A 12,376-nucleotide genomic window follows, 5' to 3' on the forward strand; every position below is an offset into this window, starting at 1 on the left:
ATCATCGATGGACTTCCTCGATATTTTTCCAATAATAGGTTAATTACCCCTAGAAGTAAAGGAATTTTGCCTAAGATTATAGTTGCCCCTGTGTTAGGAGGTATTTGCAGTTTCTGAGTAGGTAATTGCAGGCATTTGCAGGTACTCTTGAGCCGTGAGCCCGGTGAATAATGCTAATTTTGACTTCTGTAATCTCTGTCACACCCACTATTATACCGGTCCTCTAGCAGGGGCAAAAGGAGGATGAGGCTTCTGTCTTTAAAATTAGACGAGCAAGAGCAAGAAGAATCGTGGCTGCTGATCTGAGGGGAGACTATGCACCACCCCCCCCCCGCCCCCACAGCCTACTGGTGAGAATAAAGCACTCCTTTACAATTTGGCTGTGTGTCTCTGGTTATCTTGCTGACACATTATAACAACAGGAGAAAAAGGGAGCAGTTGAAAATACCCATGCTGAAATTTTACCAAATCTGAGGTGAAAGGTTGATGGTATATTTAAGAAAGTAATTAGAATGATAGACCCTGGAATCCAAACTGGATAAAGTAAAGACAAGACTGAATAAAGAAAAGTAGGGGCCTGGTCAATGGAATAAGGTTTTGATGCAATTTAAGAACTAGTGCAGGGTCTTCTGTTTAACATGACTGAACTGATTGAATACATTGGTTTGCTCTCAAGTGCCTTTCAAAAACCACTCAAGTCAGAGTAAAGAGATTTTAAAAAAAAGAAAGAAAGGACAGGTCAAGGGGGAAAGGGGAAGCCCACAAGAACAGAGAATGAAAACATGACTGAAAGTAACAAAACTGTGGAAACTAGAAGGCTAGTGGACGAGTGTTAACTATGCAAGTCTAAGAAAGCTGAAATAAGCCTAGGGGCAGGATGGGGTGAGAATGCCACCAAGGGGCAAACTGATTCATAAGCAAAATCCCAAATCAGGCTCAAAATTCAGAAGTACATAATATATACAGCAGAAGTATAGGTGGAACATAAGACAAAGGGAAGAGTGGGTTCAAAATCTATATAAGCAGTTAGTTTCCTAGATACTCCTCCTGACTGAGCAGCCAGACTACTCTCCTCCCACCAACACAGAAGACTCAAGGTTTACTCTGGGAAGACTGAAGTAGTGGGACTCTGGACTCTTGGACAACAGACTCACTTCAAAGACAGAACTATCATACTGAAAATAGGAAATTAAATTAAAAGCAAATACTTAGTGGTGAGATCCATCCCATGGCTCATTCTCCTAGGCGACCAGCAGCCTAGTTTATAATCCCGAGGCAGACCAGAGGACTTCTCTCAGGGTAAAAGTGGCTCAAGAGAAAGAAAATGAGAAGGAAGGGGTTCCCTTCTCATTTACCCATTCAATGAGGGGGTAATTCAAGAAAAGGTCAGGGGACCAAGAATTCAGTGCATCCAACACAAGGAAGAAGTGAAGGGAATACCCTAGGATAGTGTTAAAGAGAGATCCTAGGACAGTAATTCCACAGTGTACCTAGAGAACAGATTTAAGCAAGGGGATGGAAGGCTCTCAGGAGAAGTTTCCTTCCATCAAAAAAGGAAACATTACTAGTTTAAATATACTAAGATGATATTTACACTTACTGACAAGGTTTGTGATGAATTATTAAGATATACAGATAAGAGCCCAGCTGGTGTGGCTAAGTGGTTGAGCGTCGACCCACGCACCAAGAGGTCGCCAGTTTGATTCCTGGTCAGGACACATGCCCAGGTTGTGGGCCCAATCCCCAGTGGGGGGCATGCAGGAGGTGGCCAATCGATATTTTCTCTCATGGATGTTTCTATCTTTCTCCATCTCCCTTCCTCTCTAAAAATCAATAAAGAAAAAAAAATATATATTTTTAAAGAAAATATACAGAAAAGGAAGCAAATGTGAAAAAAAGGTAATGTTCACGAGAAAAAAAAGTTGCACAAAATGGGAAATAGTACCATAGTATATATATATGCTACATGGTTCAATTCACAGTGTGTACTGATTTAACAAAAATATGATATAATTATGTTAGAGATTGAATGAAAGGAAGTGGAGGGAGCCAAAATCCTCATCTTTCACAGGAGAAACTCTCTACACAACTGCTCTTTTTCGTCCTAGGCAGTTTTCTTATAAAATTTCCATTTTACAACTTTTTTTAAAAAGTTTTTAAAGTTTAGTTTTGAATATTTTAAGTTTTAAAAAATAAAACTTTAATTTTGATAAAAATTAAAATTATATAGCACTTCAAAAAATAAAATTATATGAGGTTACTTGAGATTCTTAAGCCAACAAAATGGAAGAAGAGTGGGTTATGATCAGAGCAGAATGTATGAGTTAGCGTTTGGGGACCTGGTGACCTTTTTTTTTTTTAAATGTTTTTATTGATTTCTAGAAACATCAATGTGAGAGAGAAACATGGATCGGTCATCTCCTGCACGTCCCCCACCCCGTGGATTGAGCCCAAAACCCAGGCATGTGCCCTGACCGGGAATTGAATGGGGGCCTCTCAGTCCATGGTACGATGTTCAATCCACTGAGCCACACCAGTGGGGCCCTGGTGACTTTTTTTTAAATTCCTCACCAGAGGATATTTTTCTATTTATCATCAGATAGAGTGGGGGGGAGGGAGAGAGAGAGAGACAGAGAGAAATATTGATGTGATAGAGCCACATCAACTGGTTGCCTCCCGCACAACCCAACCAGGACCAAACCACAACCAAGGTACATGCCCTTGACGGGAATCAAACCCGTGACTCATTGTTCCACAGGGCCAACACTCTAACCACTGAGCCAAACCGGCCATGGCCCTGATGACTTACTAATGACAAGATCCAAGGTGTGACTATGTGACCAGGTGGTTGAGAAAAAGAAGTAAAGGAATTAAGAGGCCAAAGTGTTAACTGAATTGTCAACTCAAATGCTGAAGCTGCCTAAAAATGAGGATGTGTAGCTGTGCGAGGTATTTTCCAGGTCCCTTTTTCCACCCTTTCTACCATGTTTTCTACCCCAGTTTGCAGACCTGCACAGACTCTATCAACAGGTTTCCATGTCCCCTAGCTTCTGGTTAGGTTTGCCCACTAGGGAATCCCAGAGGGAGGTTAGGAGAATAAAGTCGAGACATTTATTCCTCCAGCTTCCTCCCTGCAAAGTCACCTTATACTGGCTGTGTCCCTTCAACTAAAAACTACCACTCCTCTCAATGCAGCCAACTCCATACTCTTCTTGAGAGTTCAAGTAACCATTCTCTCTCCCATCCCTTCCAGCCTATGGATGTTAACAATTTGGCCACAGTTATGACACTACCTCTTTAGGTACCACACCGTATAAACAATACCTTTATAAAATAAATCTCCCTCAATTTATCCTTTTTCAAGTGTGCTAAATGTTCCTGTTGGGCCCTGTGTGGTAAGATAATAAGGACAAGGATGATGAAGACGTTGTAAGGTTGTAACAGAAAGTAATGTCAAGTAATAAAAGTAACTATCATTTAAATAACAATTGCTAACGCATTGAGTTTTAGATTCCCAGATCTTTTCTAAGCTCTTCGCAGGCATTAAGTCATTTCACCATCACAAGCAAGCAGAGATTTTTGTCTGGTTCATTTCCATATACCAAAGCCAAACACGGGTGCTGGTACATGGTAAGCACCCAAACACTGATTTAAAATACACACAACAATAAGCAGGTTTAGTAGGGAAGAGCTGATTTTTGGCATGGTGTAGCATTTCTCCTATTTACTTTGAAAACTATACAATGATCAGGGACTCAGTCAGTCTCCAGATCACAAAAACTAAACACTAAATAAGACCATATGTGAATGATTTTCTTGTGTAGCCTACAGTGAATCCTATTCCTCTATTTTCCCATTAGGTTATCCAGGACTTGAATTTCCAACTGTTGTTTTTTTTTTTTTTTAAGTATAATATTAAAAGTTATAAATTTTTAAATAATATGCACTTGCAGCCTAGAAGCTGATTTAAAAGAGAAGAGCACCTTTAAGTGCCAGTTATTAGTTTTTAAAAAAGAAATAAAAGAGGGGGCATTTTTTAAATAAAATGCAAAAATAATGATCAAGTACACACACACACAAATAAAGTACAGTAAAGATGAGTACGAAAAGTAGATGAGGAAACATAAGACTATGAATCAAAGAATGTGGAAACACAACCCCCCTCACTAGGTGCTCATACAGTCATATGGAATCATCAAAGCAGCTATGATATCCATATCTTATAAAGAACCGAAAAGACAAGGTTGGAGAACCAATATGCAGCAAAAAGAGAAAGGCAACGATTTTTCTGAAATCAGAATTGATGCATTTTATCTTTACATTACCATGCACTCCAAAACACAGGCAAAATTCACGTGTACAAGAATCTAGAAACCTGAGAAGTTTCGAGAATACTGAACTCAAACTAGAGAGAAACATCAGCAAGAACAGTAAGGTGTAAGGCTACCACTGGGAAGGAATTGCCAGACACGAGGGGAGACGGATAAAAACATCTTTAAGTAGAAGATGGAGAATGGCTGGGGCTGGATTTGATTGAAGGAAGACAAAAAGGAAAAGCAGGGCCTAAGAAGCAAGTAGCAAGGGTAAAACTTAAAAGTGGACCCTATCCATGCCACAGTCAAGTGTAGGACCTACTTATCAGATTCTACGGGGTGAGGAAAGGGCCAGTTCGCGACCGGCCAGCTGAGACAAGTTTCCAAAAAGCCGCGTAGCTAGCTGTAGCTTCGGAGCCCCACCCCGCGGAAGCAGCTCCTCCCAAAGGAGGACCTCACGAGGCCAACCGCCTGGTTCGGGCTCCGGCTCGAGCCTAGTTCCTACCCCGCCCTTGCCCCGCGGAACAGAACGGCCTCTCCCGGCCCCTCACCGAACGCTGCAGCTCCCCAAGCCAAAACGAGGCGCGCTCCTTTCCGCTGGGATCTGGGTCGTGGTAGAGCGCTTGCACTGCCTGGTACACGAGTTGCAATGTCGGCTTTGTTCCTTCCATGGTGGTGCCGGCAGTGACGGCTCTGGCTCTTCTCCGAGGCTCCTCCGGTGGCTCCGCCTTCGCGCTTCCCTACTGTGTCGGCCACGGCCGCTCCCCGACTGGCGCCATCTCTTCTTTGGCCGTTACCAGGGCAGAGGGGTTCCCGGTGGAAGATGCCCTCTCGGAAACAGAGGTTAGATCGTATTTAGGTTCCTGGCCTTTTTTTCCGATTCTCCCATTAGACTGCAGACTTCCGAATCCAGAAGCCGGTGCTCGTCTCTTCAACCGCTAACTGGCCCTCAGAAGTCTGTCCCAGCCACACACAAACCATGCAGTGTAACTAAACTGCGTTAACCCGAACCGGAAGCAGCAGCCCGGATACCTTTAGCATACTTCCGCCTGGTGCAATGCAAACGGCCTCCTTCCCCGCACGCCGCTTCGGGTCTCCCCGCCCTCTCCCGGAAGTGGCCCTGCGGGGCTAGGCGCCGGAAAGAAGTGCTAGCAGGTGGTTCCGTCGGTTCCTTGCGTTCGACTGGAGCCTTAGCACAGGCTTGTGTCCCATACCTGAACCGCTCTCCTCTTCTTGGCAATGGATCCGAGACGTTTCCTCTGCTTTCCGACTTCTCCATCCCTGTCCAGAGAATCCTTTATGACCCAAGCGGCCAAAACACGTCAGTTCAACCATCCGAGGCATGCCCACTATATTGGAAATCCAATGACTTTCAACGGATTTTCTATGCTGACTGTAGTGGAGGAGACAGACAAGTAATCGAATAACTGTTGTACAGTTTTGAAATATGTACGACATTGAAATAAATCCAAAATGACTAGAATTTCTGTTCAGTTCCCTTTTCCACTAAGTTCTTACACCCAAAAGGGTATTTCTTTCTGTTGCTCAGGACACTCTGAACTCCAGAGATTTGCATACAACCTTTGTTTGTTTGTTTGTTTATCTTCACCTGAGAACATTTTTTCCATTTTTTGTTCAGATAGAGTGGGAGGGAGGGAGAGGAAGAGAGGGAGAGAGAGAAACATTGACGTGAAAGGGACACAACGAGTGGTTGCCACCCCCACGACCCAACCAGGGCCGGGACAAACTGCAACCGAGGTACCTGCCCTTAGCGGGAACCGAAACCGGGTCTCTCTGGACCACAGGCCGCCGCTCTAACCGCTGAGCCAAACCGGCCAGGGCTGCATACAACTTTAAGGTCATCCCCACATTGAATTGTGTTCATGTGTATGCCTTTCTTTCGGAATCAAAAATCAATGGTCTAGCAATACTTAATTCACAAAGTAAAATAAAAATCGTGAAACTTGTACAACGAAGAAATCTGGGATAAAAGGTAGTTGTATGTTAAAGGATTTCCCAATATCGTTGCTACTCCTTTGCAATTAATAAATGCTACTATTTGATGAATGCTTAAAATATGTCAAGCAATTTAGTTACAAGATCTTAATTATTCCTTTAACTCTATACCAATTAAATCCTCATTTTAGGGAATAAGTCGTAGGTGATGTAATTTGGCCAAGGTTACACAGTTCTTAAATGAAAGTCAGCATTTGACTCCCAACTCAGTTTCACCAAAGTCTGTTAAATAGTACAGTCCCTATCACTCTGTGATTCAGTTTGTTTCCAAATTGTTACTCTCAAGGAATTTTCACTACCAATCTTACAATGAAAAGTATTATACAGAGTTTATATAATTCCAGAAAAGAAAAGAAACTTGACATTTTGGTTACCTACTCTACCTACTCATTACAAGAAGATTTATTAGGACTTATTTGGTCTCTGCCCTCATGGAGTTTACAGTCTAATTGCAAAGAAAGAAAAGCAATTTAATACAGTTTAAGAGTTCTATGAATATTCACAAGCAAAAGAATGATGTTAGATTTACCTTATACCATGTGCAAAAAATAAAAATAAAAAAATCCTAGAACCTAAATGCTAAAACTATAAAACTCTTGGAAGAAAACAGGAATATATCTTCATGACCTTGGATTAGGAAATGGATTTTTTTTTTTTTTTTTAGATATGGCACCAAAAGCACAACAAAGAAAGGAAAAATAGATAAGTTGGACTTCATCAAAACTGAACTTTTATATGTCAGAGAACACTCGAGAAAGTGAAATAACCCACAAAATGAGAGAAAATATTTGCAAATCATATATCTGATAAGGGATAAGTATCCAGAATATATAAAGAACTCTTACAATTCAACAATGAGAAGATAACTCCATTTTTTAAATAGGCAAAGGGTTTGAATAGCTACTTCTCCAAAGAACATATAGAGTTATACATGAAATCTAAGATGCTCAACATCATTAGTCATTAGGGAAATACAAATCAAACCATAATGAGAAACCATTTCACACTAGGATAGCTAAAATAAGAAAGACAAGTGTTGGGAAGAATGTGGAAAAATTGGAACCCTCACACACTGCTAATAGGATTACAAACTGGTGCAGCCAATTTAGAAAACAGTCTGTCAATTTCTAAAAAGTTTAAATAGTTACCATATGACCCATCAGTTCCACTCCTAGGTATATACCTGCAAGAAATGAAAATATAAATCCATAGAAACACTTATACATGAATGCCTACAGCAGCATTATTTCTAATATTCATAAAGTGAAAACAACCTCAAGTCCATCAACTAGCAAATAGATAACAAAAGGTGGTATATCCACACAATGGAATATTAAGCATTGAAGGAATGAAGTACTGATACAGACTATACTGTGGATAAACCTTGAAAACATTATGTTAAGTGAAAGCAGCCAGACAAAGATGTAATGTCCAGAATAGGCAAATCTCTAGAGACAGAAAGTAGATTAGTGGTTGCCAGGGTCTGGGGAAGAAGGGAGAGATGAAATGTTCTGGAATTAGATAGTGGTGATGATTGCACAACTTTTAGTGAATATACTAAAAACCATTTAATGTATGCTTTAGAAGGATGAGTTTTATGGCATGTGGATTATATTTCAATAAAAAGATTTTTAAAAGTTCTATGATTAGGAATTTTCTAAATACCATATAGATATTTGGCCAATAGTTACAAAACACACAAAAAACCCACAACAATTAAAAAACACAGTGCCGCCCTGGCCATTTTGGCTCAGTGGTTGAGCATTGACCTGCAGACCAGAGAATCTCTGGTTCAGTTCCCACTAGGGGCACGTACCACAAAAAAAACAACACAGTGCCTCACTCATCCCTAGGCCATTGTCTGATATATAGTGGGTGCATAGTAAATGTTTTAAGTGGCCTGCCTCTTACCTCTATAGTCTTAGAAAAATCATTCTAGCTGCAATACAAAATGGCTTAGGCAGGGGGGCAGGTGGCGATAAAAGGAATAAATTGTTGTAATAATCCTGGTGAGGACTGATGGTGGCCTTGAGTGAATTGTTGGCTGTGCAGACAGAGATAGGAATATTTAAGATGAATTTAGGAAGAGTTTTGATAGAGTGGTTGTTTGAGTTGCAGAGTATGAGAAGAGGGAAGAGAAATCAGGCTTCTGAGTATAGAACCCTAAAGAAGAAACAGCTTTTATGGTAGTGGGTCTGGGTTCAAGGCAAAGATGATGAGTTTAGTCTTAGACATGTGGAGTATTGAGGCACTCATGAGACAGCCAAGGCCAGCAGACTGTGCATCATGTGTATATATAGGTTGTGGGTTAAGACAAGGAGATGGTTGAGATGAGCCAGGCAGAAGAGGGAGCAAGGCAGGTTCCTACAGATAAACAATATTTAAAGGGTTGGCAGAGGAAGTAGAGGCTATGAATAAGTAGCCAGAGGAAAGGTGAGGAACCAGGAAAATATGCTGGACAGATCAGAAAAGTAGAGAGATAGTATAGTGAACATACTTATCTTGAATACATTACTTATATCAAAGCATCAGATGCTTCAGAGAGGTCAAATATAATTAGAATAATAAATTTGAAATAAAATAGAAATATTTGAAATACCAAAACCTCTTTTGTCTTTAGGCACAATGACCACACTAAAAACACTGAACTCTGATGCAAATTTGATGTGCCCAACTCCACTCCCACAAAAAGAGCCTTCACTCCTTCCTAGAAGAACATGAAATCTATTTTCTTTAGGCAAGAAGGCAATTTTCTGCCTGGCTGGTGTGGCTCTGGACTGAGTATCATCCCATGGACTGAAAGGTCCTGGTTTGATTCCTGGTCAGGGCTCATGCCCAGGTTGCAGGCTTGATCCCCAGTAGGGGGTGTGCAGGAAGAAGCTTATTGATGTATGTCTCTCTTTCACATTGATGTTTCTATCTCTCCCTTCCTTTCTCTATAAAAAAAAGTCAGTAAAAACATATTTTTTAAAAAGAAGGCAATTTTCTGAGGGAAAGAAGTAAAGAGAAGGTGGTTCTTTTACTCACTAATAATGAGCTTACCCAAAGGTTAAAATATCATCCCTCAATAAACAAGGTCCTCTCCAGTTCCATATGGGTGTTGCCATAGGGATTTGCATAAAAGCTTAAATCTGTTGGGGGATGGGTTTGTGACTTGTGGTGAACTTTAGGCATGGATTGAAGCATGGTTACACTAAGCATGGATTGTAGCCCCACAGAGTCCTCCTTAATTCTCTTTTGTCAACTCCTGACTCCTGTTCCTCCACCCTCCAAACTCCAGGGTGAGGTGAGCCCTTGCACTTTGTGGAGAGGTTACACAGACCACATTGCAGAGGCCAGTGGTTTCCCCCCAATACCTATTCTTTTCTTGTTTAACTTGTTCAAAACCTTCCTTGAGTTCCTTGAAGGAATACTCTTCTTTTCCTCACTAATTCAAATTGAGTGTCTGCCACCAGCCATCAAAAGAGTTTTGATGAATACTCTGCCATCTTAGTTCTGCTTTCATAACGAAACACCATAGACTTGGTGGCTTAAAAACAAATTTATTAAAAATTTGGAGGCTAGAGCTTCAAGACCTGGGTGCAATCATCGTCAGGTTCTGGTGAGAGCTCTTCTGACTTGCAGATGACTGCATCCTCACTGTGGTACATGGCAGAGAGAAAGAGCTCTCTCTTCCTCTTCTCGTGAGGCCACAGTTCTACTGGAAAAGGGCACTAACCTTATGACCTCATTTAACCTTAACTTTCTCCTAAAGACCTATCTCCAGATACTGTCAGATAGGGGATTAGAGCTTAAACATATGAATTCCTGTGGGTGGGGTGGAACACAGTTCAGTCCATAGCATCTGCCATTATCTCCACTGACCTTGGAGAGCTAGAAGGTCTTCATTTTCACCCAAAAGAATTATGTAAAACCCTGACTGGTTTTGCTCAGTGGTTAGAGTGTCCACCCATGCATTCGATTCCCAGTCAAGGGCACATACCTGGTGCAGGTTCGATCTCTGGCCCTGGTTGGGGTCTTGTGGGAGACAACCTATTGATGTGTCTCTCTTACATGGCACACTCTCTTCTTCCTTTCTTCCCCCTCTTCTTCCTTTCTGCTCTCTCTAGAAATCAATGGAAAAAGTATCCTCAGGTGAGCATTACCCCCCCCCTCCAAAAAAAGAATCAGGTAACATCAGACTTCTTTGGTACATAGATGGTAGTAAAAGCTCAGACACAGCTGTGCTGACTGCTCTGTGGGCAGATACATGCTCTGCTTAGCTAGAAGATTACCCTTAGGTTGGATTTCACAGCTCCCTGCTGGAAATAAGAACTAACAAATTTTTCGAGTAGTAAAAGGACACTTGTAGGGTAAAAAGTATATGTATAAGAATGTTCATCCCAGTATAGTTTGCTCTGAAAAAAAAAAAGAAAATATGCTAAATATCCATTCATAAGAAACTGATGGGTATATGCATACATTATGATAGATACTGGATTGAAAATCAAGTGAGAGCCCTGGCCGGTTTGGCTCAGCGGTTAAAGCGTCGGCCTGCGGTCCGGAGAGACCCGGGTTCGGTTCCCGCTAAGGGCACGTACTTCGGTTGCAGTTTGTCCCCGGCCCTGGTTGGTCGTGCGGGTGGCAGCCACTCGGTGTGTCCCTTTCACATCGATGTTTCTCTCTCTCTCTCTCTCTCTCTCTCTCCTCTCCTGCTCTATCTGAACAAAGAATGAAAAAGTGTCCTCAGCTGAGGATAAAAAAAAAGAAAATCAAGTGAGAAAGAAAAGGAAATCAAGTCAGGACTATTGCTAATTTTGTTACATATAATAGTAATATTTTGGTTGTATAGAAAAATGTGCTTATTTATTTAGAAGTACATACTTAAATATTTAGGAGGAATGTGGTACAATAAGGGCAATATCTGGCCTTTGTCCTCAGTTTCTGACACAGCACTTCAGAAATTCTTTTAATTTCCTAAGTGATAGAAATGTCTTTGTTATTATAAAAAAGTGACTCAAGGTGGGCTCCTACATAGCTTCAGGATGGAGGCTGGTCACCAGAAAGACCAATTAGAGGGTTGTATCTTTGAGTCAGACTGACCTTCCAGGAGTGGGAGCTTGAATGTAATCATGTGACTTCTGATTTAACCAATCATACCTAGTGACAAAACCCTGATCAAAACTCTGGACACTGAAGTTCAGTGGAGCTTCCTGGTTGATGAACCCATTGATGTGCCAGCAGGGTGACAGCTTTGACTCCACCAAGAGAGGACATGGGCATTCTGCCTTTCTCCAAGAACTTGGCCTGATGTATAGCATTTATAATAAAACTTTAATAATATTTATAGCAGTTTCCTAAGTCTGTGGGCTGCTCTAGCAAATTATCAAACCTGTAGGGGTGTGGGAACCCCTGAAATTGTAGCCATTTGTTCAGGAGTTCAGGTGGCCTGGGGACTCCTGAAGTAAAGCTGACATCTGAAGTGAGGGAAGTCTTATAGGGAGACTGAGCCCTTAAGCCTGTGGAGTCTGATACTAATGCCAAGCAGTTAGTGTCAGAATTGAATTGCAGTTCACCCAGTTCAAGTACAAATGGAACAGGTAAGATGTTCATGAGTTCTGTAATTTAGTTCAACAGACATAAACTTCACCTCCCCAAATAGATGAAGCAAATAGGGCAAAATGTTAATAATTGTTAAATGTAGGGGATAAGTAAATGTGTTTGGTCATATACCATTCTCTCTACTTTTCTATGTTTGAAATTTTCCAAATTGAAAAAAAGTTAAAACTGGGGGTGGGGGGTGGGGGAATCAAGTCAACTTTTATTTATTGATAGGAAAAGATGTCAGAAAATATTATTGGAAAAAGAAACAGGTTATGATTCAGCATGTGAAAATACCTATTGCTATGAAATTATATCTATAATGTATTTTTACATAGGCAAAGAAAGATGTCTGGAAGGATGTTCAATAAAATGTTAACAATGGTTATCTCTGGTTGATGGGATTTTGAGTGGTTTTTACTTTCTTTTTTGTTTATTTCTTTTCTTGCTTTTTTTTGTTGTTGTTG

The 12,376-nt window shown here is 41.0% G+C and overlaps 1 protein-coding gene across 3 annotated transcripts in view; it reads right to left on the bottom strand.

The window, feature by feature from the left end:
* Positions 1-5,310, bottom strand: part of TNPO3 (transportin 3) — a 106,662-nt gene extending 101,352 nt beyond the window's left edge. For all 3 annotated transcript variants that reach the window (XM_036247578.1, XM_036247583.1, XM_036247590.1), the window contains exon 1: positions 4,865-5,310. In XM_036247578.1, coding sequence (XP_036103471.1) covers positions 4,865-4,984 — 120 coding nt within the window. In that variant the 5' untranslated portion in view covers positions 4,985-5,310. The remainder of the gene's footprint in view (positions 1-4,864) is intronic.
* Between the last annotated feature and the right edge of the window lie 7,066 nt (positions 5,311-12,376).

Source organism: Molossus molossus, unplaced genomic scaffold (assembly GCF_014108415.1).
Source record: "Molossus molossus isolate mMolMol1 unplaced genomic scaffold, mMolMol1.p scaffold_m16_p_7, whole genome shotgun sequence".
Taxonomy (NCBI): Eukaryota; Metazoa; Chordata; class Mammalia; order Chiroptera; family Molossidae; genus Molossus; species Molossus molossus.